This window comes from Crocuta crocuta, unplaced genomic scaffold, assembly GCF_008692635.1.
Source record: "Crocuta crocuta isolate KB4526 unplaced genomic scaffold, BGI_CrCroc_1.0 scaffold99, whole genome shotgun sequence".
Classification (NCBI taxonomy): Eukaryota; Metazoa; Chordata; class Mammalia; order Carnivora; family Hyaenidae; genus Crocuta; species Crocuta crocuta.
The window spans coordinates 7617876-7645489 of NW_027551560.1; the positions used below are offsets into that span (position 1 = coordinate 7617876).

The following is a 27614-nucleotide window of genomic DNA, read 5'->3' on the forward strand; positions in this document are numbered from 1 at the left end:
ACTCTCTATCTTGGTGAGATAGTTTATTGTAACCCCTACTGTCTGGCCAGAAACCCCCAAACCTTCTCATCTCTCATTTCATCTCTCATGATCCCTTCTATTCACTTAAGACCCAGTATGTGATGTTTTCTTATTGTGAACCCTGATAATCCCAGTAACAAACTCAGCAGCAATGGCAACAAAACAGGAGCCCTGCCCCCAGATCCCAGTGTACTACAGGTCCTCTGGAAATGGAACTGCATATAATTTGGGCTTGAGCTCAGTAGACTTTAAGTTTGAGTCCTTCAGCGAATGTCTAAATTTAGAAGTATTGAACTCCTATCAGGATGCTTCTTTCAGGATGCTTCTTTTTCCCTGCCAGAAATGAGAGGTTTTGTGTTTCCATATAATTAGCATTTCTCTGTTTTTCTCTATGGGCATTCCTTTGACTACCATGATACTCTCATACTACTGGCCTTAGCTCAGGGCTCCCATGTCAGTAAAATGAAAGCCCAGCCCCTTTGGGTAAGCCTGCTTTGAGTGAAAAGAAAACAGACACAGTGGGGCTTGAGAACAGACCTCCCCCAGTTGGGAGGGACAGATTTGTAATAGACCAGCTTCACGTCTGAGAATCACCCCACTCCCTTCTTCCAAAGGTCTCTTTCCTGATGGGGATCATCTGAGGTTGATACCCATCTTAGATGGTTGTTGAGAAGATGAAATGGAACGCAAACACCGAGTGTCTAGAATTCTTTATGACACATAGCAGATGATCAGTAAGTGTGAGCTCATTGCCACCTATCTTTTGGCTTTTGAGTCCCAGATCCTATAGAGGCAGCCAGTTGGGAAGATTGCCAAGGGAGCCCAGGGCAGGTCGCTTACCCCTTTCCTGGGCTCCTCTCCCAAAAAGCCCTCTCACCTACATCCACAGCACTGACTGGGAAGAGGGGAGTGGCAGAACATGTCCTGGGTCTGAGTTGGGAATCTCAGAGGTGAGATGAGGGTGGGGCCAGGCACTTTCTAGGCAAGGTGCTGAGGGCTTTATATTTATATGTCTATATTTATTAAACATTTTTTCTTGAATAATTTCATAATTTCCTAGAAACATTTACATGTTAGAAGTTATTTGTTTTATGTGGGTATTATGGGTATGGCCCTACTTTGGTCTCCTTGCTGTCCTAAGGAGGTGGTCGAAGGTTCTCTGGCCCACTGTTCTGAAAGCCAGCCCAAAAATGTGCTTCCTTCTTATTACTTCTTTTCTTGGACCTGTATTGTTGCAAGAAAATTGTTCAATGTTTTACCAATAGCAAAGGTATTAATGTGTGGGAGACATTGTTAGGTCTTTCAATACTTCTCTGATCATTATATTGTTTATTTTTGTCCTAATGATGTTTGGAATATTTCCTTTAGGTTAAAAAGTGGGAAGAAATGATGAAGAGAAAAAACAAGCTTAAAAATATTTGGGATTCCTCTCTGAATAAGAATAACCCATATTCTTATTTTGGGTTGTGTATATTTGTATGTATTATGTAATTTTGATAAGTTTATTTGCTTTTTTTTCTTTCTTTCCTGAGTGAGCCCTGCAGATTATAGACACCATTCTTTTATATGTTAAAGATAAAGCTAGTGGTAACAACAGAGTTTTAGTTGGTAAACTGGTAATATCCAGTTGTGACAGGAAATAGATTCCAGTTGAACTGAACTCAACTTCAACTTGTACAGAGGTGACTGGGAGTTTTAAAGGGAGAATGAGGAAAGAGAAAGGGAGCAAGTCCAGTAGAATGAAGGAAGTGAAAAATTACAAAAAGCAGGAAGGGAGAATTGGTCCATTTGAAATCCACCTGGCACTTGTTGAAATTAGGCACTTAGCCTTCTACAGAGATTAAGAGACAGGGGTCCTTCAGGTGTTGGCTGGAACAAATTCTTTTGGCAGCCGTGAGTTTTTCAGGAAGGCCCTATAAAGATATTCTTAGGGTCATCCTAAGTATGTGACCTTGAGCTGTTAGAGACTTAGAATTTTGTTCAAGTATTTATAAGCCAAAGTTGATAGGCCTAGTTGAGAAGGAGGTTTAAAGGAGCCTAATTAGAGTTTGTGGTTACAGAGAATATCTTTTAAAGTTAGTACTGCTGTGCATCATTTTAAATTAATCTATTTCCATTTCACAGCCTTATTCCCAAGAACTATCTCTATGAATCTAAATTCTCTTGGCAATTTTGAATTTTATTTTATTTTGATTAAAAATTTTTTTAATGTTTATTTTTGAGACAGTTCATTTTTCTATGTGATCTCACTTATTTTTACACTTAAGAGCAACCCAGTGCCTATTCAAATTTCCTCAACATTCTCCAGTGCTTTTGGCAGCTGTTTGTTCAATTGGGATTTGATCGAGGACTACGTTATTCTATTTGGCGGTAAACTTCAAGTTTAAGCCCTAACGTTTGGAGATTCTGAGAAAACGTGGGTAGGAGAGATAGTCAAGGCCACATCTTTCAACTGTTCATAAAGAGGACATCCTGCCAGGTGACTTCAAGGCGCGGAAGCGGAGCATTACGGGAAATTAGTCTGATATGGATCTGGCTCGCCGCGCAGCATCCTGGGAACCGGCCTGGGCTTCATCTGCGCATGTACTTACCTTACCCCACCTCTTTGCATCTGTACTCTGTGCTGTATTGTTGGTCAGGTGGAAAGCGTCTGGCGGGCAGCTCGTTCTGCGCGCTTTCCGGGGTTTGAACCTCAAGTGAGAGCATGAGGTTGATGCGAAATCAGGGCGGCTGTGGGACCACCATGGAGGAGTGGGCTTATGGCTGGGGAGAAAGGAATAGAGAAGCCCCGGGAATCCCCTAGGCCGGACTCTCAATGCTTGAGCCATCACAGACCTCTGGGGGACCCCTAGCCCGTTGGGCACCTGGGGCACAAGTACGGCTGAGTCCTGCCAGAAGCAGGTGTTTGGTGAGGCCTAGGGTATGCAGAGACCCTCTGTTCGAGAAAAGCCCATGGCGGCGGCGGGAAGGGAAAACTCTTATAATTCCCACCGTAAGCCAGAAAGCGCAGGAGAGCTTTATGCGGTGAGAACTCGATTTCTGAAGCTAGAAAGACTGGGGGTAATTCCAGTTGTTTTTTGTTTTTTGTTTTGTTTTGTTTACCTTTTAGGCAGGGGCGACCGAAGAAACCAGAGGAAGAGTACGATTTCTCTTCTGAAAATAATGTTTGTTGTTCTGCGAGTTAGAGAAGTTATTACCTGTAAAGCAAATAGCCAACTCGGTAAGTGGCAACTGCTGTTATATTCAGAAGACCCAGTTTTATTCACCGGGCGACTTATGTAAACTTCACAACCATTTTATGAGGTCGGCATAACTATCCACATTTAAAAGAGAAAAGGATGCAAACGAGGCCCTGGTTGGCAGAGTCGTGCTCAGGTCACCAGCTAGCTGTGAGGAAGCTCGGAAATAAGGGCAGGTGTGCTCTAAACCTCAGACTTTCTTTAAATATCACACCTGCCTAAAACCAGCAATACATCCTTCACAGCATCTAGCAGAGTAACCTGTCCCTGGACACCCAGGGATAGAATATGAATGGACTTAGAGTATTGTCATATGTACTCTGGAATTTCTGGTGCCTCATCAGAATCCTTGGTTCCGATAGAGGCTTCAACCTGCAGTAGCAGGTTGTCTGTTCCAAGTCCGAAATTACAGTGAATTCCAAGAGTCAGGTTTGTAGCCCTAAAGTGAATTTGTTTCCCTGACCCAAGTCCCAGATCTTGGGAAATAAGTTTATTTTAGAACAAAGCAGCTCTTGTGATGTTGGAATTGAGGTCTCCAGGAACAGGGATTTTACCTGGAAGAGAGCATCCCTGTTCTTATCCTCCTTGCTAGACCTTCAGAGCAGAGACAAAAAACAGGGCTGTGAGAAGTGCTGTCCGAAGTAGTTCTTGATCCCCCCTGCTCAGATTGGGAGATGTTGCCACATCCAGAAGCCATCGCACTGTGTGATGATGGGGGATTTGGGCCACCTTTGAGAAGAGGGAGCTGGGGTGGCCCAGAAATATGTTGTCCAGGAACTTGTGGAGAGCTTGTGAGGGTGAGATCTGGGGACAAGGGGTAACCAGCCATAGGGTAGAAATTCTTTTTTTTTTTTAATGTTTTATTTATTTATTTATTTCTGAGAGAGAGAGCGTGAACAAGGGAGAGTCAGAGAGAGAGGGAGACACAGAATCTGAAGCAGGCTCCAGGCTCTGAGCTGTCAGCACAGAGCCCGACACGGGGCTCTAACTCACGGACCGTGAGATCGTGACCTGAGCCGAAGTTGGACGCTTCACCGACTGAGCTACCCAGGCGCCCCCAGAGGGTAGAAATTCTGTCCTGTTGTCAAAACTTAAAAGTAGCCAGTTATTTTACCAGTAAATTGAGTTTATTTGGAACAGCAGAGGAATTGCAGTGGGGGACAAGCAAACTATGGCAAACCACAGGCCAAGTCCAAAGAGACAAAGGGAAGGTAAGCTTTCACTAAGTTTTGGGAGGAAATTGGGGAGGGTTTGGAATAAAAGTATATTGGAGAAGAACAAGAGTTTGCGGTTGTGGCACTTACTGGCTGCAAGCAGTACCTGTTTGTTGGGCCAGGGAGGGATCTTCCTTCTTTTTCTTAAAAGGAGACAATTGAATTCCTGTGTGCAAAGTAAGCACACAGGATTCTGTGTCCTTACAGAAGGATTAAGAATGTGATTCTTAACCTTGTTTCTGGCTGGTCCTGCTGGCGGGTGTGAAAGCTCTCCATTCAGGGCTTCCTGACTCCATTTTAAGTGAAGTTTTCTGTCTTTGTTTTTTTTTTTTAATGTTTTATTTATTGCTGAGAGAGAGACAGTGTGAGCAGGGGAGGGTCAGAGAGAGAGGGAGACACAGAATCCAAAGCAGGCTCCAGGCTCTGAGCTAGCCGTCAGCACAGACACCAATGCGGGGCTTGAACCCACGAACTGTGAGATCATGACCTGAGCCGAAGTTGGACACTTAACCGACTGAGCCACCCAGGCGCCCCTCCTGTCTTTGTTTTGATACCACTCTTGCTAAATGGCTGTCACTTCCTTCATTCTTCACAGTTTACAGATGCTGCACTGCTCTCACAGGTGTCCATCACAAGTGACCATCACCACAAGTAACAATGTTGACTTGAGCTCATAGAATCCTAAAATGAGGGGTAATGAAGGGTTTACTTGGTTATCTACCACAGACTCTTAGAAGCTGTAAAGAAATGGGATGTTAGTGGTGACTTATCAGGTGACACCTAGTTTGTGGCAGAGCCAGGAAAACACAGTGCATCCACTTTCTCACTGTTAAGCCATCAAAAGCATCTTATGAAAAGGACATTTTGAGAAACTGTAACCCAGTGAAAGCTAATGAAAAATTGACCATCAGCTATAAATCTGAGGTTCCCACAATTCCCTTCTTGAGTTTGATTAATTTGTTAGAGAGGTGCACAGAACTCAGGGAAACACTTTTACCAGTTTGTTAAAGGATATAGATGAACAGCCAGATGGAGAGATAACATAGAATGAAGTCTGGGAGGGTCCTCAGCTCAGGAGCTACTGCCCCCATGAAGTTGGGGTGCATCACTCTCCTGATACATGGATGTATTCACGAACCTGGAATCTCTCTACACCCCTACTTCTGGGATTTTTAGGAAGGCATCTTCATGTAGATGTGATTAAAACTCTTTTTCTAGCCCCTTTGCCCTCTCTAGAGATGTGTAGGCAGGCTCAAGATTCCAGGTTTCTAATTATGGCCTGGACTTTCTAATGACCATCCCCCATCCAGAGCTCACGCAGAGGTACCTCATTAGAACAAAAGATAATCCTAGTGTTCTAATCACTAAGAAGTTTTCAAGGGTTAAAACCCTAAAGGAACTCTGTGTCAGGACAGGGGAGAGAGACATACATACATATATATTATCAGCACTTACCCAACTGCCTGTGCAGCTTCTTAGTGGACAAAAAAAAAAAAAAGATCAAAATTTTCTTCCTTCTCTTGTAGAGATCAGTTTCCCATACTTCATCCCCATTGCTTTAGTATAGGCTTTTTTTTTAAATTCAGTTTATTTACATTTTAAAAATAAAAAAAGCAAAAACATTTCACCCATTTCTCCCATCCCCATTCTCTGCCAACCACCAGTCTGTTGTGTACATCTATGAGCTTAGTTTGTTTTTGAAATGTTTTGGGTTTCACATATAAGAGAGATCATACAGTGTTTGTCTTTATCTGATTTAGCATGGTGGCCTCAATTAAATTGGTCTCTTTTGTTTTGCTGTTTGCAACGTTTTCTACTCTTCTTCCAGAGCATTGCTTCTGAAAGGCAAGTCTGATTATGCATACTGCCTCCAGGGCTTACATGTATCTCTCTTGGCTCTCTGTGGCTCCAGGAGGCAACTCCCAAGTGGGTGTGTATATCTCAGAGAGTGTCAGGACTGCCTGTTGGGGCATAGGAAAAGATTAGAGGTAGCCTAGTTATAATTAATGGTCTAAAAAACAAGTCACTAAATTTTATTAACTGACAGTCTATGTATATAATTTATAAATAAAATACACTAGGGCATGACAATTATATTTGTATCAATTATGTGAGCATACCAAAGTGTAAGACAATGATAGGTCCATAATAGGCATACTGTATAAAATTTTGTTTTAATTTCTCAATAGTAAACATAATACATATTAATTTTCCAAGGCATTTTCCCTATCACTGGTTTCTGAACGTCTCAGATTGAATAGAAAGTGTGCTGTTACAGGTATCAGTGTCATTCAAGGATGTGACTGTGGAGGTCACCCAGGAGGAGTGGCACCAGAGGCCCCTGCTCAGACAACCCTATACAGAGATGTGATGCTGGAGAACTACAGCCACCTGGTCTCAGTGGGTGAGCAGACCTTACCATGTGATTTCTGAGAATCAATTCTGTCTTCTCTCTTTCCTTTTTAAATTTTAAATTATTTTTATTGGGTGTAATTGATAGAGAGTAAAAGTCAGTAGCTTTAAGTGTGTAATTGTGAGTTTCAGAAATGTCTGCAAGTGACCACTACTGCCAAATAATGATAAAATATTGCTGTTACCCCAAAAAGTTTCCTTGTAGGTATTTGTAGTCATTCTTTCCTGATCCTTCATCATTCTTTCCTGATCCCTCTCTGTGGCTCTGTCAACCAGTGATCTGCTTTCTACCGGAGTAGTTTTTCCCTGTTAGAATTTTATATACATCATATAGTATTTACTTTTTTCTTGTTTCTTTCATGTAGATTTTGAGATTCATGCATGTTTTTGTACATATCATTTTTTATTCCTTACTAGTATGCATATACCACAATTTATCTTCCATATGTATCCCAGCTGATAGATATACAGGTTTTTTCCTTTTAGGTGTTAGGAATAAAGTTGCTCTGTCCATTTAGGTATGAGTCTTTGTGTAGACTTGTTTTAATTTCTCCTATGTAAATAAATACCCAGAAGTATGGTACTATTGGTCTTAGAGTAACTTCATAAGAAACTGCCAGATGTTTCCAGTGTGACTGTGCTAGTTTGCATACCCTTTAGGGGTGTATGTATGATAGTTCTAGTTGTTTCACATCTTCACCAACATTTGGTATTTGGTATGGTAAGTTTTGTGTTTTTTTTTAAATATTTCTAGTGGGTGTCTTTGTATCTTACTGGGTTTTAATTTGTATTTTTCTGATAATTAATGAAGTTGAACATCTTTTAATGGATTTTGTGGCTAATCACATGTTTTCCTTTTTGAGGTCTGTTTATGTCTTTATCCCATTCTTTAAAATTTAGGGTTTTTTTGGGGGGGGTCTTAATTGAGTTGGAAGAATTCTTCATATAATCTAGATGTAAGACCATTATCAGATAAATACTTTGCTAATGTTTTCTACCTATCTTGTACTTTCTCTAATTTTTAAAAAAATATTTTTAAATGTTTTTTATTTATTTCTGAGAGAGAGAGAGAGAGAGAGAGAGAGAGACAGCATGAACAGGGGAGAGTCAGAGAGAGAGGGAGACACAGAATCCGAAACAGGCTCCAGGCTCTGAGCTAGCTGTCAGCACAGAGCCCAGTGCGGGGCTCGAACCCACCAGCTGTGAGATCATGACCTGAGCCAAAGTCGGAAGCTTAACCGACTGAGCTACACAGGCGCCCCTCTAATTTTTTTTTAATAGTGTCTTGGAAGAGCAGAGTTTTTCATTAGTTTTTAAATGTATCTTTGGCTTTTCTTTTATATTTCATTTTTTTGTATCTTTTTAAAGAAATTTTTACTTTAGATTATGTTAGTGGAATTTCCTCCTATGTTTTCTGGAACTTTTATAATTATGTAGATAGGCCTATTATTCATTGCTAGTTAATTTTTCCATATGATGTGAAATAAGGGTTGTGGTTCATTTTTTGCATTTCTATGTCTAGTTATGTTGACACCATTTTCTGGAAGATTACTTTTCCATTGAGCTGTTTTTGCACCTTTGTCAAAGACTAATTGACCATATTTCTGTAGTTCTAGATCTGGACTCTATTCTGTTTAATGGGTCTGTTTGAATATAACATACCTTCTTGATTATGTAGCTTTGTGAAAACTTATCAAATATTGAAGATCTAGTTCTCCAAATATGTTTTTCATTTCAAAATTATTTGGATTACTGTACATTCATTGTTGTTTCCATGTAAGTTTTATTTTATTTTTCTTAAGTTCATTTATTTTGAGAGAGCAGGGGAGGGGCAAAGAAAGGGTGGGAGGAGAGAGAGAGAGAGAAAGAAAGAAAGAGAATGAATCCCAAGCAGGCTCCATGCTGGCAGCACAGAGCCCAACAAGGGGCTTGATCCCACAAACTGAGATTATGACCTGAGCTAAAATCAAGAGTCAGATGCTTAACCAATTAAGGCACATAGGCTCCCCTCCAAATAAATTTTAGAATTTCTTGTTCATTTTTTCTAAAACATTGCTTAAAATTCTGGTTGAGATAGTTTGGGGTCTTTAGGATAGTCTGAGAAGGATTTCTATTGTAACAATATGTAGTCTTCAGGAGCGCCTGGGTGGCTCAGTAGGTTAAGTGTCTGGCTCTTAATTTCAGTTTAGGTCATGATTTCACAGTTTGTGGGATTGAGCCCCACATCGGGTTCTCCGCCAACAGCATGGAGCCTACTTGGGTTTCTCTCTCTCTGCTCCTCTCCACTCTCTTACTCTGTCAGAATAAATAAACATTTTTAAAAATTCTATTAAAAAAAGACATAAAACAATACTGAGTTTTCTGATACTGTGAGTTCAGTTCCAGACCATTGGAACAAAGTGAATATTGAAATAATTTGAGTCCAAATAAACCAAAATGAATTTTTTGGTTTCCCAGTGCATATAAAAGTTTATGTGGACATTATACTGTAATCTATTAAGTGTGCAGTAGCATTAGGTCCAAAAACAATGCACATACTTTAATTAAAAAATACTTTATTGCGAAAAATCACTAGCCATCATCTGAGCTTTCAGGGAGTTGTAATCTTTTTGCTGGTGCTGAGTCTTGCCCTGATATCGATGGCTATTAACTGGTCAGGGTAATGGTAATGAAGGTTAGGGTGGCTGTGGCAGTTCCTTAAAATAACACAACAGTGAGGTTTCCACATTGATTGACTCTTCCTTTCATGATTTGCCTGTAGCATGTGACTGTTTGATAGCATTTTACCCATCACAGAACTTCAAACTATGCCACTGTTTATCAACTAAGTTTATGTAATACTCTAATTTCTTAGTTTTCATTCTAACAGTTTTCATAGAATCTTCACCAGGAATAGATTCCATCTTAAGAACCAACTGCTTTGCGCATCTGTTAGAAGAATTACCTCATCTTTTCAAACAATTCAGTCACATCTTCAGGCTCCACTTCTAATTCTAGTTCTCTTGCTATTTCTACCACATCTGCAGTGACTTCCTCCACTGAAGTCCTGAACCCCACAAAGTCATCCATGAGAGTTGGAATGAAATTCTTCCAGGCACTTCTCCTAGGTTCAAATTTTTATTCTGCAGCTTCCTTACCTCTTTCAGCTTTCATAGAATTGAAGAAAGTTAGGGCTTTGCCCTGGATTAGGCTTTGGCTTAAAGGAATGTTGTGGCTGATTTGATGTTCTCTGCAGACCACTCAAACTTTTTTCATTTCAGCAATAAGATGGTTTCACTTTCTTATCATTCTTTTTTTCCCCCCTGGAGTCTCACTTTTCATTTCTTTCAAAAACTTACCTTCTGCATTTGTAGCTTGGCTGACTAGCACAGAAGGCCTAGCTTTTAGCTTATCTCAGGTTTTTGATTTGCCTTCCCCACTAAGTTTAATCTTTTCTAGCTTTTGATTTAAAGTGAGAGATGTGAACTCTTCCCTTCACTTGAGCACGTAGAAGCCATTGTAGAGTTACTAATTGGCCTAATTTTAATACTGTTGTGTCTCAGGAGAAGGAAAGAGATGGGGAATGGCACGTGGTGGAGCAGTCAGAATGTACATTTATGGAATAAGTTCCCTCAACTTATGTGGTTGTGTGTGTGGGTTGTGGTGCTCCCAATTACAATGGTAACATCAAAGATCATTGATCACACATCACAGTTACAAATATAATAATAATTCTCATGGATCGGAACAATAAATATTGTTAAAATGTCATTACTACCTAAAGCAATCTACACATTCAATGCAATCCCAATCAATGTTGCACCAGCATTCTTCTCAAACCTAGAACAAACTATCCTAAACTGTGTATGGAACCACAAAAGACCCCAAAACTGGAACTAATCCAAGAATTCAGCAAAGTTGCAGGGTACAAAGTCAACGTACAGAAATCAGTTGCACTTTTATACACCAACAATGAAGCAACAGAAAGAGAAATCAAGAAACTGATACCATTCACAATTGCACAAAAAAACATAAAGTACCTAGGAATAAACCTAACCAAGGATATAAGAGATCTGTATGATGAAAACTATAGAAAACTTATGAAGGAAATTGAAGAAGACACAAAGAAATGGAAAAACATTCCATGCTCATGGATAGGAAGAATAAATATAGTTAAGATGTCATTACTACCCAAAGCTATCTACACATTCAATGCAATTCCAATCAAAATTGCACCAGCATACTTCTCAAAACTAGAACAAACTATCCAAAAATTTGTATGGAACCACAAAAGACCCTGAATAGCCAAAGTAATACTAAAGAATAAAACCAAAACAGGAGGTATCACCATCCCAGACTTTAGCCTCTACTACAAAGCTGTCATCATCAAGACAGTATGGTATTGGCACAAAAACAGACATGTAGACCAATGGAATAGAATAGAGAACTCAGAATTGGACCCACAAATGTATGGCCAACAAATCTTTGACACAGCGGGAAAGAGTATCCAATGAGGGAAAAAAAAGCTTCTTTAACAGATGGTGCTGGGAGCAACATGCAGAAGAATGAAACTACATCATTTTCTCACACCATACACAAAAATAAACTCAAAATGGATGAAGGACCTGAATGTGAGACAGGAAACCATTAAAATCCTAGAGGACAAAGCAGGAAACAACCTACTCAACTTCAACCACAGCAATCTCTTACTTGACACATCCCCAAAGGCAAGGCAATCAAGAGCGAAAATGAACTATTGGGACCTCATTAAGATAAAAAGCTGCACAGCGAAGGAAACAATCAAGAAAACGAATAAGCAACTGATGGAATGAGAAAAGATAGTTGCAAATGACATATCAGATAAAGGGCTAGTATAAGGAACTCACCAAACTCTACACCCGAAAAACAAACAATGCAGTGAAGAAATGGGCAGAAGATATGAACAGACACTTCTCCAAAGAGGACATCCAGATGACCAACAGATACATGAAATGATGCTCAGCATCCCTCCTCATCAGGGAAATACAGATCAAAACCACACTGAGATACCACCTCACACCGGTCAGAGTGGCTAAAATGAGTAAATCACAGGACTCTAGACGCTGGTGAGGATGTGAAGAAACAGGCACCCTCCTACACTGTTGGTGGGAATGTAAACTGGTGCAGCCCTTCTGGAAAACAGTGTGGAGGTTCCTCAAAAAGTTAACAATAGAACTCCCCTATGACCCAGCAATAGCACTGCTAGGAATTTATCCAAGGGATCCAGGAGTGCTGATGCATAGGAGCACATGTACCCCACTGTTCATAGCAGCACTCTCAACAATAGCCAAAACATGGAAAGAGCCCAAGTGTCCATCAACAGACGAATGGATCAAGAAGATGTGGCATATTAAAAAAAAAAAAAGAAGATGTGGCATATTTATACAATGGAATACCAAATGGCAATGAGAAATAATGAAATCTGGCCATGTGTAGCCACATGGATGGACCTTGAGGGTGTTATGCTGAGCGAAATAAGTCAGGCAGAGAAGGACAGCTACCATATGTTTGCACGTATAGGAGGATTAGGAGGAACTGAGGATCATGGGGGAGTAGAAGGGGAAAAATAGTGGGAGAGAGGGAGGGAGGCAAACCATGAAAGACTCTTGAATCCTGAGAGCAAACTGAGGGCTGATGGGGGTGGGGGGGAGGTGAAGGGGGATGATGGGCATGGAGGAGGGTATTTGTGGGGATGAGCACTGGGTGTTATATGGAAACCAACTTGACAAACTATTTATTAAAAAAAAGAATTTCTTGATACAGAGTTGTCACAGATCTTCAGTTTGTAAAAATTGCATTATCTGCAAAGCACAATAAACCGAGGTATGCCTGAATCTTTCCCTTTATTTACGTCTTTAAATTTTTTGGAGTGATATATAGCTTTCATTGTATGTGTTTTATGCATATTTGATAGATGGATTTCACTATTTTGATTTTGATATAAATGGCATTTATTTTATAATTTGGTTTTCTAGTTGTTGGATGTAAATAGAAATCTAATTGATTTATGTATATTGACATTGTGTTTTGTAACTTTGCTAATTATATTTATTCTAGTAGATTTTTTTGGAGATTCCCAAGCATGTTTTATGTGCACAATTATATTATCTGTGAAAAGGATAAGTTCATTTCTAAACTGTACGCCTTTTATTTTTTTTCTTTAATAACTATCTGGGGTTACCAAATATACCATTACATACATGTGGTGAAAGAAGATATTCATGTCTTGTTTCTAATCTTAGAGGTAAAGCATTCATTTTTCACTGTGACATGATTAAATTAACTGGTTTTTTTTTTTTTTTTAGAGCTGTGCTTTATCAGTTTAAGGAAGTTCTGTAGTCTGCTGGAGTTTTCTGAAAGATTTGTTTGTAGTCATTGTGGAATGATGTTTTTTCTACATGAAATGAATGTCTAATGATTTTTCTACATCTCTTGGGATAATCACATGATTTTTCTTTTTTATTCAGTTAGTATTCTGAATTACATAAATTTTGAAACATTTAACCAACCTTGAATTCCTAGGATGAACCCACTTGTTCATAAGTTTTAAAAAAAAATTATAGTTCCAATATAGGTAACATCTACAGTGTTACAGTAGTTTCTGGTGTACAATATACTGATTCTGCAATTCCATGAGTCATCCAGTGCTTATCATGACAGGTGGACTCCTTAATCCCCTTTACCTATTTCACTGTTCCCCCTACCCACCTCCCCTCTGGTAACCATCAGTTTCTTCTCTATAGTTAAGAATATTTTGTCTTGATTTGTCTCTCTTTTTTTTCTTTCCTCATTTGTTTTTCGTAAATTCTGCATATGAGTGAAATCATATGGTATTTGTCTTTCTTTGACTGACTTAATTTGCTTCACATTATACACTCTCTAGCTCTATCCATGTCATTGCAAATGGCAAGATTTCATTATTTTTTAGGCCTGAATAATATTCCATCATGTATATTTACCACATCTTTGTCCATTCATCTACCAATGAACACTTGGGCTGTTTCCATAATTTGGCTCTTGTAAATAATGCTGCTATAAAGGGATGCATGTGTTCCTCTGAATTAGTGGGTTTTCCTTTTATACTTTTTTTAATGTTTTTTTTTTAATTTGTTTCTGCGAGAAAGAGAGAGACAGGGTGAGGAGGGGAGGTTCAGAGAGAGAACGAGATACAGAATCCGAAACAGACTCCAGGCTCTGATCCTTCTGTCAACACAGAGCCCGATGTAGGGCTCAAATCCATGAACTGCAAGATCATGACCTGAGCCGAAGTCGGACGCTCAACTAACTGAGCTACCCAGGCGCCCCTGAATTAGTGTTTTAATATTTTTGTTTTGAGAGAAGGAGGGAGAGTGTGAGTGGGGAAGGGATTGAGGAAGAGGAAGAGAATCTTAAGCAGGCTCCACACCCAGTGGCAGGGCCCACTGTGGGTCTAGATCTCACAGTTGTGAGCTGGTGACCTGAGCCAAAATCTAGAGACTGACGATGCTTAACTGACCGAGCCACCCAGGTGTCCCAGTATTTTAATAATTTTGGAGTAAATACTAGTAATATGATTACAGGATTGTAAAACAGTTCTATTTTTAACTTCTGAGGAAATTCCATATTGTTTTCCTCAGTGTCTACACCACTTTGTTTTCCCACAAACAGTGCCAGAGGAACATCTTCACCAACACTTGTTGCTTGTGCTTTTGATTTTAGTCATTTTGACAGTTGTGATATCTCATTGTAATGTTATTTTTATTTTAATTTAAAAATTAAAAAAAAAATTTTTTTTAAATGTTTTATTTATTTCTAGGAGAGAGACAGCATGAGTAGGGGAGGGTCAGAGAGAGAGGGAGTCACAGAAGCTGAAACAGGCTCCAGGCTCTGAGCTGGCNCAGGCTCCAGGCTCTGAGCTAGGTGTCAGTACAGAGCCCGATGCGGGGCTTGAACCCATGAACTGTGAGATTGTGACCTGAGCTGAAGTCGGACACTTAACTGACTGAGCCACCCAGGCGCCCCTGTAATATATTTTTTTAAATATTTATTTATTTTGAGAGAGACAGAGACAGAGCACGAGCTGGGGAGAGGTAGAGAGAGGGAGACACAGAATCTGAAGCAGGCTCCAGGCTCTGAGCTGTCAGCACAGAGCCTGACATGGGGCTCGAACTGACAAGCCATGAGATCATGACCTGTGCCAAACTCGGACACTTAACTGACTGAGCCACCCAGGCGCCTCTCATTGTAGTTTTGATTTGCATTTCCCCGATGAGGAGAGATGGTGAGCATCTTTTCACTGTCTGTTGGCTATTTAGATGTCTTTTTTGAGGGGCACTTGGCTGGCTCAGTTGGATGTCTTCTTTGGACAAATGTCTGTTCATGTCTTTGTTCTTTGTTTAATTGGATTGTGTTGAATTGTGAAAGTTCTTCATGTATTTTGGTTAGTAACCCTTTTTCAGAAATATCATTTACAAATATTTTCTGTTCTGTAGGTTGCCTTTTAGTTTTGTTGATTGTTTCCTTTGCTGTGCAGAAGGTTTTTATTTTGATGTAGTCCTGGTAATTTATTTTTGCTTTTATTTCCTTTGTTTCAGGAAATGTACTTAGGAAAATGTTGCTACAGCTGATGTCAGAGACATTACTGCCTATGCTCTCTTCTAGGATTTTGATGGTTTCAGGTCTCATATTTAGGTCTTTAATCCATTTTGAATTTATTTCTGTGTATGGTATAAGAAAGTGGTCCAGTTTCATTGTCTTGCATGTTGTTGTCCAGTTTTCCCAGGACCATTTGTTAAAGAGACTGTCTTTTTCCCACTGGATATTCCTTTCTGCTTTGTTGAAGATAATTGACGATATAATTGTGGGTTTATTTCTAAGTTTTTTTATTCTGTTCAATTAATCTATGTGTCTGTTTTTATGCCAGTATCATTGTTTTGGTGACTATAGCTTTGTAATGTAACTTGAAATCTGGAATTGTGATTCCTCTAGCTTTGCTTTTCTTTTTTAAGATTGATTTGGCTATTGAACATCTTTTGTGGTTCCACACAAATTTTAGGATCGTTCTAGTTTTGTGAAAAATACTATTGGTATTTTGATAGAGATTTCATTAAATGTGTAGATTGCTTTGAGTAGTATAGACATTTTAACAATATTTGTTCTTCCAACAAGTGAATATGCAGTGCTTTCCATTTCTTTATGTTGTTTTGAATTTCTTTCATAAGTATTTTATAGCTTTCAGACTACAGGTGTTTCACCTCTCTCATTAGGTTTATTCCTAGGTGTCTTAATTAATTTTGGTACAGTTGTAAGTGGGATTCTTTGCTTAATTTTCTTTCTGTTGCTTTATTATTAGTATATAGAAATGTGACAGACTTATGGCCTAACTTGTGATCTATTCTGGAAAATGTTCCATGTACACTTGAAAAGAATGTGTGTTTTGCTGTTTTAGGATGGAGTGTGCTGAATATGTTTGTTAAATTCATCCAGTCAAATGTGTCATTCAAAGCCATTGTTCCCTTGTTAATTTTCAATTTGGATGATCTGTCCATCAACATAGTGGGATGTTAAAGTCCCTTGCTAGTATTGTGTTACTGTCAATGAGTTCCTTTATGTTTATTATTAATTGTTTTGTATATTTGGATTTTCTCATGTTGGGTGCATGAATATTCACAATTGTTACAGCTTCTTGTTGGATTGGCCCCTTTATTATTATATAGTGTGCTTCTTTGTCTCATGTTATAGTCTTTGTTCTAAAGTCTATTTGTCTGATATAAGTATGACAATTCTGGCTTTCTTTTGAAATCCATTTTCATGATAAATGTTTCTCCATCCCCTTGCTTTCAGTCTGCAGGTGTCTTTGAGTCTGAATGTGTCTCTTGTCAGCTGTATATAGGTGGTCTCTTTTCTGCTCTGCCACCCTGTGTCTTTTTTTTTTTAAGCCCCAATGTGGGGTTCAAATTCATGACCCCAGAATCAAGACTCACACGATCTACTGACCAAACCAGCCAGGTGCTGCTCACTCTGTCTTTTAATTGGAATTTTTAGTATTACATTCAGAGATTAATTGTTGAGAAATATATATTCATTGCCATTTTGTTACCTGTTTTTTTGGTTGTTTTTATAGATTTTCTCGGATTTCTCTTGCTGTCTTTTATACATTGTTGACTTTCTTTAGTGATATACTTGTATTTCTTTCCTTTCATTCTTTGATGCCTATTACTGGTTTTTGATTTGTTGTTAACATTCGTTTGTATATAACATCTTCTGCGTATACCAGTCTATATTAAGTTGATGACTGCTTAAGTTTGAACCCATTCTTTACTCCTCTCCTCTCCATGTTTAAGATATATGTTGTCATATTTTACATCCTTTGGTTAATGAATATCTTGACTGATTTTCACAAAAATAATTGTTTTTCCTGTTTATGCATATTTTACTCTTTTTTTAATTTTTAAAAAATTTTTTATGTTTATTTTTGAGAGAGACAGAGATAGAGCGCAAGTGGGGGAGAAGCAGAGTGAGGGAGACACAGAAATTGAAGCAAGCTCCAGGCTCCAAGCTCTAAGCACAGAGCCTGATGCGGAGCTTGAACTCAACAAACCACGAGATCATGACCTGAGCCAAAGTTGGGTGCTTAACCGGCTGAGCCACCCAGGCGCCCCATCATATTTTACTTTTCATGTTGTCACTTATAGTCTTTCTTTTCCACTCAGGATGTCCCCTTTGGTATTTATAGTAGGGCTGGTTTAGTGGTCATGAACTCCTTTAGTTTTTGTTTGTCTTAGAAACTTTTTTTTTTTAAGTTTTTTTAATGTTTTCTTTATTTCTAGGAGAGAGAGAGAGACAGCGTGAGCAGGGGAGGGTCAGAGAGAGAGGGAGTCACGGACTCTGAAACAGGCTCCAGGCTCTGAGCTGGCAGTCAGCACAGAGCCTGATGCGGGGCTTGAACCCACGAACCGTGAGATCATGACCCAGGCCAAAGTCGGACACTTTTTTTTTTTAATTTTTTTTTTAATGTTTTATTTATTTCTAGGAGAGAGAGAGAGACAGCGTGAGCAGGGGAGGGTCAGAGAGAGAGGGAGTCACGGACTCTGAAACAGGCTCCAGGCTCTGAGCTGGCAGTCAGCACAGAGCCTGATGCGGGGCTTGAACCCACGAACCGTGAGATCATGACCCAGGCAAAAGTCGGACACTTAACCGACTAAGCCACCCAGGCGCCCCTGTCTTAGAAACTCTTTATCTTTCTTTCTATTCTGAATGATAGTCTTGTTGGATAGAGTATTCTTGACTACATATTTTCCCCTGTCAGCACTCTTGAATATACTATGCCACTCCCTTTCCTTCTGCTGAAAATCCACTGATCTCCTTATGGAGTTTCCCTTGTATGTAACTGTGTTCTTTTCCTTGCTGCTTTTTGCATTTCAATTATTATGTGTCTCAATGTGGATATCCTTTGATTTTGTTGGGTCATCTCTGTGCCTCCTGGATCTAGATATCTCTGGGGAAGTTTTTAGCTATTATTTCTCAAATAATTTTTGCCCTCTTTTCTCTCTTGTTCTGGGACCCATATTATATGAACGTTATTACTCCTGATGCAGTCACTGAGTTCCCTGAGACTGTTCTCAATTTGTATAATTTTGCTGCTTCTTTTTTTTTTAAATTTTTAATGTTTATTTATTATTGAGAAACAGAGAGAGACGGAGCATGAGCATGGGAGGAGCAGAGAGAGAGGGAGACAGAATCTGAAGGAGGCTCCAGGCTCTGAGCTGGCTGTCAGCACAGAGCCCGACACCGGGCTTGAATCACAAACTGCGAGATCATGACCTGAGCTGAAATCAGATGCTTAACCAACAGAGCCACCCAGGCACCCCTTGTTTCTTCCTTTATGCTTTGCTTTCTATTACTCTGTTTTCTGGGTCATAATTCATTTCTCTGCTTCATGTAGTCTATTTATTCTATCATGTGTATTTTTAATTCTGTTTATTGTATTCTTCATCTCTAATTCTTTTTTATCTCTGTGTTAAGGATTTCACCGATGTCCTCCACTTTTTTCTCAAGTCCAGTGAGTATCTTTTTGATCATTACTTTAAATTCTCTATCTGGCATATTACTTAACATGTATTTTTGCTTAGGTCTCTTATTGTGGTTTGGTCCTGTTCTTTCACTTGGGACATGTTTCTTTGTCTCCTCATTTTGTCTAACTTTTTGTGTCTATTTCTGTGTGTTAGGAAAGTCATCTAAATCTGTTTTTCTTGAGGGTAATGGCCTTATGAAGAAGAGGTCCCTGTAGTGCCTGGCAGTGGAGGGTCCCTTGTCCCCCAGGACCCAGTGACTCAGGACATGTCTCCTATGTGTGTTGTATGTACCTTGCTGTTGAGTCCTGGCTTCTTTCCTTCAGTTTACTGTTTGCAGAGGCTCTCTTTGCCTGTTTTGGGCAGTGTTTAGTCCCCAGAAGGAGGGTGTATTTTTAACTAGCCGTGCTCTGGTCTGCTTGTGAAATGAGACCAGTCCCTGCCCCACTTGGACTGAGGTCCCACAAACTGGCACCAATCAGTGGGCATTGGCAGGGTCTGCACAGGTCTTTTGGAGGAGGAGGCCTGGAGCTCCAGCACTGAGGTGAGTGTGTCTGGGAATGGAGCAGGTACAATTTGTTACATTTGTGATATCCTCCTCAGATTTATTTTACACACTTATTCAGGACACACAGACACTCATCAAAGAGCTCACAAAAAGGAATGAGCTACTCTTCCATATTTTTTACAAAGCCCCACTATCTCCATTAAATTCCTGGGAATTATTAGCTCTTTGAGCTTTGCATACCTCAACATTAAAAAGAGCCCAACATGTTTTGTTTTGTTTTGTTTTTCTGGTGACAACATCTTCCTCTTAACAATTTTACTGAAGTTTGTTTATTAGTTATAAATTATCCCAATTAGAATGGGGTTCCCTACAACAAAAGGCTCTATAATTTGTCTAAATTGTAATATAATAGACACTCCTATTAGTGTCCTTGAGAGACTCTTTGGCAACCTCCTCTCATGCTTCTGGGAACTTCTGTCCACCAAGCTTCCCATAAAATGCCTATGAGCTACTGATGTAAAAACTACCACCCTGTATGCCCCTGTTACATGCCATTAGAGCATCCTCTTAGGATCAACTGAGTAAATAGCAGAGTCATATATTGCAGATGGCAGTGCCATTGTGCACATAATGGAACTTGCTGAACAGCTGCTAGTTTTCATCCTCCAGCTGGGATATTTGATGATGAAGATGGGACCCAAGAGTCACTACAAGCATTCATCATCTTTTTTTGTTTGTTTGTTTATTTGAGTGAGAGAGAGCACGTGTGTGAGTGGGGGAGGGTCAGAGAAGAAGAGAATTCCAAGCAGTCTCTGTGCCGTCAACCCATGTGGGGCTCAAGCTTACAAACTGAAATCATGATTTGAGCTGAAGTTGGATGCTCAACTGACTGAGCCACCCAGGCGCCCCAAGCATTCTCTTCGTGGCATCAGAGAATGCTCTGGCCGACAGTTGTCCCCATCTGCACAGTTGTACAGATATTTTGGCAGTTGCCAGCAACTTGGATGTCTGATTCAGCAAATGACAACCACAATGCCTTGTCCAGGGTAAATCCCTTTGGGGTGAAAAAGGGGAAATTTCTTGCCTCAAAGATACCAAAAAATGCAGATCAAGATTGCACATGTCAGTGTGGCCATACTAAAATCATAATACTAATACAGAATCATCAAGACACTCCTCATCTATTTCGAAGCTTCAGACATCATTGATATTAACCAAAACACTTAATTCACTTCTCAAAATACATTCTTTACAGCCCCAGGCTGTAGTCCTCTTAGAGTACAGCATTAGCTTATGAGTAATCCAATTAAGGAAAACATGGCACCTTTCAATTATCGAACATCAGAGGTACTTTGTAATAGAATTTCTTTTTGATGTTCAGTTGTTCACTGCTCTCAAGCCCTGCTGCCTCTTCTCCTTCTGCTCCATGTGTGGGCAAGTTTATAAGAAAGCTCATGTGTATTCTCCCTTGGCACTGATTGAGAAGTTCAGATCCTGCAGCCCCAGCTCACATCCAGAAGCTCTCACCTTTGCCCCACCTCATCTGTGAGATCATGACCTGAGCTGAAGTCAGATGCTTAACTGACTGAGCCATGTAGTTGCCCTGAGAAGTTCCATTCTGTTCCTTTTTTTTTGGCATGAAGGAGTGTTGATTTATGTCATAATGCATTTTTCTGTGTCTTTTAAGATGATTTTTATGTTTTATTCTATTGATATGATGAAATACATTGGTGGAGTTTTGCGTGTCACAGCAACTGCATTCCTAGGAAAAATTCCACTTGGTCATGGTATGTAATAAATGTAATAAGTTGCTATATTTCAGTTTGCTGGTATTTTGATGAGAATTTTTGCATCTGTATTCATAAGAGACAGTTGTAGTTTTCTTGTGACATCTGGGGGTATCAGGGTAATACTGGCCTTATTGATTGAGATAAGAAGTGTTCTCTTTTCTGTTTTTGGGGAGGGATCATGAAGAATTCTTATTAGTTCTTTTTTTTTTTTTTTTACAAATAGTTTATTGACAACTTGGTTTCCATATAACACCCAGTGCTCATCCCAAAAGTGCCCTCCTCCATGCACATCTCCTCACCCCCTGCACACACCCATCAGTCCTCAGTTTGTTCTCAGTATTCAAGAATCTTTCATGGTTTGCCTGTCTCCCTCTCCCCCACCATTTCCCCCATTCTTCTCCCCCTTGGTCCTCCATTAAGTTCCTCCTAATCCTCCTATACGTGCAATCATATAGTATTTGTCTTTCTCTGCCTGACATTTCGCTCAGCATAACACCCTCAAGGTCCATCCATGTTGCTACACGTGGCCAGATTTCATTNCTGAACTCTTGGATCAGTTCTAGTAGGCTTCTGGCGGAGTCTTTTGGGTTTTCTATGTAGAGTATCATGTCATCTGCGAAAAGTGAGAGTTTGACTTCTTTGCGGATTGTGATGCCTTTGATTTCCTTTTGTTGTCTGATGGCTGATGCTAAGACTTCCAGCACTATGTTAAACAACAGTGGAGAGAGTGGACATCCCTGTCATGTTCTTGATCTCAGGGGGAAAGCTCTCAGATTTTTCCCATTGAGGATGATGTTAGCTGAGGTTTCTCTATCCCGACTTTCTCGAGGGTCTTAATTAAGAAGGGATGTTATATTTTGCCAAATGTTTTTTCTGCATCTATTGACAGGATCATATGGTTTTTATCTTTTCTTTTGTTGATGTGATGTATCACACTGATTCATTTCCAAATGTTGAACCAGCCTTGTAATCCAGGAACGAATCCCACTTGTTCTTGGTGGATGCTACTTTTTATGTGCTGTTGGATTCGATTTGCAAGGATCTTGTTGAGGATTTTTGCATCCGTATTCATCAAGGATATTGGCCTATAGTTCTCTTTTTTTGCTGGATCTCTGTCTGGCTTGGGAATCAGAGTGATGCTGGCTTCATAAAATGAGTCTGGGAGTTTTCCTTCGATTTCTATTTTTTGGAATAGCTTGAGAAGAATTGGGATTAATTCTGTTTTAAATGTCTGGTAGAATTCCCCAGGGAAGCCATCAGGTCCAGGGCTCTTATTTGTTGGGAGATTTTTGATCACTGATTCGATTTCTTCACTCGTTATGGGTCTGTTCAGGTTTTCTATTTCTTCCCGTGTGAATTTTGGTAGTGAGTGTGTGTTTAGGAATTTGTCCATTTCTTCTAAGTTGTCCAATTTCCTGGCATGTAATTTTTCATAGTATTCCCTGATAATTGCTTGTATTTCTGAGGGGTTGGTTGTAATGAGTCCATTTTCATTCATAATTTTGTCTATTTGGGTGCTCTCTCTTTTCTTTTTGATTAGTCTGGCTAGAGGTTTGTCAATTTTGTTTACTTTTTCAAAAAACCAACTCTTGGTTTCATTGATCTGTTCAATTGTTTCTTTGGTCTCTATGTTGTTTATTTCTGCTCTGATTTTTACTGTTTCTCTTCTTCTACTGGGTTTGGGGTGCTCTTGTTGCTCTGCCTCTAGTTCCTTTAGGCGAGTTGTTAGATTTTGCACTTGGCTTTCTCTAATTTCTTGAAATAGGCCTGGAGTGCAATGTACTTTCCTCTTAGGACTGCCTTTGCCGCATCCCATAGAGTTTGGATTGTTGTATTTTCACTTTCATTTGTTTTCATATATTTTTTAGTTTCTTCTCTAATTGCCTGACTGGCCCATTCATTCTTTAGTAGGGTATTCTTTAACCTCCATGTTTTTGGAGGTTTTCCAGACTTCTTCCTGTGATTGATTTCAAGTTTCAAAGCATTATGATCTGACAGTGTGCATGGTATGATCTCAATTCTTTTATATTTATTGAGGGCTGCTTTATGTCCCAGTATGTGATCTATCTTGGAGAATGTGCCATGCGCACTTGAGAAGAAAGTGAATTCCTTGGCATCCATCTCTCAGGATGCAGAGTTCTAAATATATCTGTCAGATCCATCTGGTCCATTGTGTCATTCAAGTCCATTGTTTCTTTAGTGATTTTCTGTCTGGTTGATCTATCCATTTCTATAAGCAGAGTATTAAAGTCCCCTGCTATTAGCACATTCTTATCTATAAGCTTGTTTTTGTTTGTGATTGTTTTAAATATTTAGGTGCTCCTATATTCGGTGCATAGACATTTATGATTGTTAGTTCTCCCTGATGAATGGACCCTGTAATTATTATATAATGCCCTTCTTCATTCCTTGTTATTGTCTTAAATTTAAAGTCCAGTTTGTCCGATATAAGTATAGCTACTCCAGCTTTCTTTTGACTTCCCGTAGCATGATAGATATTTCTCCATTCCCTTACTTTTAATCTGAAGGTATCTCCCAATCTAAAATTTGTTTCTTGTAGACAGCATATAGATGGATTTTGTTTTTTTATCCATTCTGCTACCCTATGTCTTTTGATTGGAGCATTCAGCCTATTTACATTCAGTATTATTATTGAAATATGTGGGTTTAGAGTCATTGTGTCCTTTGTGGGGTTCATACTTGTGGTGGTGTCTCTGGTGTCTTCGTTCCTTGCAATACTTCCCTCAGAGAGTCCCCCTCAGGATTTCTTGTAGGGCTGACTTAGTGGTGACAAATTCTTTCAATTTTTGTTTATTTGGAAAGACTTTTATTTTTCCTTCTATTTTGAATGAGAAGCTTGTTGAATAAAGGATTCTTGGCTGCATATTTTTTCTGTTCATCACATTGAAGATCTCCTGCCATTCCTTTCTGGCCTGCCAAGTTTCAGCAGATAGGTCTGTCACCACTCTGATAGGTTTCCCTTTATATGCTAGGGCCTTTTTCTCCCTAGCTGCTTTCAAAATTCTCTCTTTGTCCTTATATTTTGCCATTTTTACTATGATATGTCGTGCAGAAGATCGGTTCAAATTACATCTAAGGGGAGTTCTCTGTGTCTCTTGTATTTCAACATTTACTTCCTTCCCCAGGTCAGGGAAGTTCTCTGCTATACTTTGTTCCAGGACTCCTTCAGCACCTTTCCCTCTCTCTTCCTCTTCTGGGATTCCTATGATATGGATATTGTTGCGTTTGACTGTATCGCTGAGGTCTTGAACTCTTCTTTCATGTTCCTGGATCAGTTTGTCTCTTTTTTTGTCAGCTTCTTGTTTTTCTATAATGGTGTCTTCTAAATCACTTATTCTCCTTTCTGCCTCTTCAATCCGTGCATTGGACACCTCCAGTTTATTATGTATTTCATTTATCGCATTTTTAAATTCATCATGCCTATTTTTGTTCTCCATGTTGGTTGTAACCATAGTTTCTTTAAGATCCTCTATGCTTTTTGTAAGCCCAGCGATTAATTTACGATTATTGTTCTAAATCTTGTTCAGTTATGCTGCTTATATCTGTTTTGAGCAGTTCATTAGCTGTCAATTCTTCTTGGAGTTTCTTTGGAGGAGAGCTCTTTCACTTCGTCATTTTGGTTAGTCTCTTGTTAAGTTTTTTTTTTTTATGTTTTATTTATTTCTAGGAGAGAGAGAGAGAGAGACAGCGTGAGCAGGGGAGGGTCAGAGAGAGAGGGAGTTACAGACTCTGAAACAGGCTCCAGGCTCTGAGCTGGCAGTCGGCACAGAGCCCGACGCGGGGCTCGAACCCACGAACTGCTAGATCATGACCTAAGTGAAAGTCGGATGTTTAACCAACTAAGCCATCCAGGCGCCCCAGTCTCTTGTTAGCTTTAAAGACTTGTTATGCTCTTTGCACCTGTGAGCTCTGCTGTACCCAAGAAGACTCCTTGACTGTCCAGGGCCTATCCTTTCAGAAAGTGTTCTTTGAATGGTATCTCTTGGTCCCTTTGTTGAGACCTTGGTTATTTTATTTTCCTACTCGTAGTGGTATTTGGGACTCACCTCCATGTGTACTTTGGCTTGTTTCTTGAGATAGCCTGCCATTAACAGTTCCGCTGGTCGCTGCTTCCCTGTTGCCGGGGGTTGAGTGGAGGGTGGGGAAGTGCCGCAGCCTCAGATCTGCTGGGGTCAAGCAGCAATACAACCTGAGTGCGTCTGGGGATCGTACTTCAGGTCCGCAGAGTCCGCGTCACCTCACCTCGCCGCAACTGCTTTACCGGCCGCTGCTGCTTCCACAGGCAACTTTTCGCTCACGCAGCCGCCTCTTCACCAGGTGCCGGCGGCACTTCACCAGGTCGCTGCCACCGCCGCTTTAGTGGGCCGATGTCACGCGCGCCACTGCCGCTTCACCTGGCGCCGGGACCGCCTCCGCAGGCGTTGCTGCTGGTTCACCAGGCCGCCACCGCCATGGATGGTGCCGGGCGCCCAGCAGTTCAGTTTTTCCTGGTGCCTTCTGGGACCAGGGCACCTAGTTTAAAGTCAGCACCCCAGCCAGAGCTAAAAAAACACTGTCTTTCCAAGCCGAGGGTTTTTCTCTTCTCCAGGGACGGTTCTATGAGCAATCTCAGCCTTTCTTTCCTTTCCCCTCGACTTGCGGCAGCTCGCTGCCAGTCGCCGGTTTATCACTCACCGCAGCTGCAGGCAAGCCGGGTTCCCTCCGCTCCCTCCGTGTCTCTGGTCCCGTCTGGCTTTTATCTTCCCCAGTTCGCACTCACACACTTATGAGGTTTCCTTCCCAGTGTACTCTGTCTCTTTCTCCTCCCAAACTCCTGTGGCTCAGTGTCCTACGACTTTAGGCCTTCTCTGTTTGAGAGATGAGTGCAGGCGAAATGTACGGTGCTTCCTACTTCTCCGCCATCTTGCCTCCCCTCCTCTTATTAGTTCTTTAAATGTTTGGTAGATTTCAGTAGTAAAGCCATCTGGGCATGGGCTTTAATATGTGGGTAGTGTTTGTTCAATTTCCACATATTTGTGAATTTCTCAAATTTCTGTTACTGATTTTTTTTAAAGTTGGCTCCATGCCCAGTGTGGAACTCAACTGAGGACTTGAACTCATGACCCTGAGATCAAGACCTGAGATGAGATCAAGAGTCAGAAGCTCAGGGCACCTTTGCCGGCTCATTCGGTTAAGTATCTGACTTTGGCTCTGTTCCTGATCTCATGGCTCATGGGTTTGAGCCCCGCATCAGGTTCTGTGCTGATGGGTCAGAGCCTGGAACCTCCTTTGGATTCTGTGTCTCCTCTCTTTGCCCCTGCCCTGTCGTGTTCTGTCTCTCAAAAATAAAAAATAAAAATAAAAAATAAAAAAGTCAGGTGCTCAACCAACTAAGCCACCCAAGTGCCCCATGTTACTGATTTCTAATTTCATTCCACTGGGATCAGAGAAGGTAACTGTACTATTTCTGTACTTTTAAATTTATTGAAGTTTGTTTTGTAGCCTAATAAATGGCCTGTCTTAGTGTTCCATGTGCATTTTAGAAGAACTTGGATTCTATTGCTGTTGGGTGGAGTGTGTGGTATGTGTGTCCATTAGGTATATTTGGTTTGTAGTGTCATTTATTCATATCCTGTCTCTCCTTATTGATTTTCTATCTAGTTATTCTATTCATTATTGAAAGTATGATAATGAAGGCTCCAACTATTATTCTTCTTTAAAAAATTTTTTCATAGTTTACTTATTTTTGAGACAGATGAGCGTGGGAGGGGCAGAGAGAGAGGGAGACACAAAATCTGAAACAGGCTCCAGGCTCTGAGCTGCCAGCACAGAACCCGATGCCGGGCTTGAACCCACAAACCGCGAGATCATGACCTGAGCCAAAGTCAGACGCTTAACCAACTGAGCCACCCAGGGGCCCCTCCAACTATTATTTTTTAATTGTCTTATTTCTCCATTTACTTGTCCATTTTAACTTTATATATTTTGGGCTCAATTCTGAGGTGTGTATATGTTTATAATTCCTATACCATCTTCCTAATGGATATACTCTTTTGTCATTGTAAAATGTCTCTCATTATCTCTAGTAACATTTTTTAACTTAAAGTCTATTTTTGGGGTGGGGGCACCTGCCTGGCACAGTCAGTAGACCAGGTAACTCTTGATCCCAGGATTGTAAATTTGAGCCCTATGTTGGGTGTAGAGATTACTTAAAATCTTTTACAAGAAATGTATTTTTGAAATATAATCACTTTCTTATGGTTGCTCTTTGCATGAAGTATGAAGTATCTTTTCCATCTCCTCATTTTGAACATCTTTGTATCTTTAATATGTGTCTCCTTAGCATATAGTTAGATATATCT

The 27614-nt window shown here is 40.1% G+C and overlaps 1 protein-coding gene across 1 annotated transcript in view; it reads left to right on the forward strand.

The window, feature by feature from the left end:
- The window catches only part of LOC144219524 (zinc finger protein 37A-like), a 93589-nt gene that overhangs the window by 16078 nt on the left and 49897 nt on the right, over positions 1-27614 (forward strand). The window contains exons 2-3 of the mRNA XM_077749545.1: positions 3131-3241; positions 6753-6878. Of these exons, the coding sequence (XP_077605671.1) occupies positions 3184-3241; positions 6753-6878 (184 nt within the window). The 5' untranslated portion in view covers positions 3131-3183. The remainder of the gene's footprint in view (positions 1-3130; positions 3242-6752; positions 6879-27614) is intronic.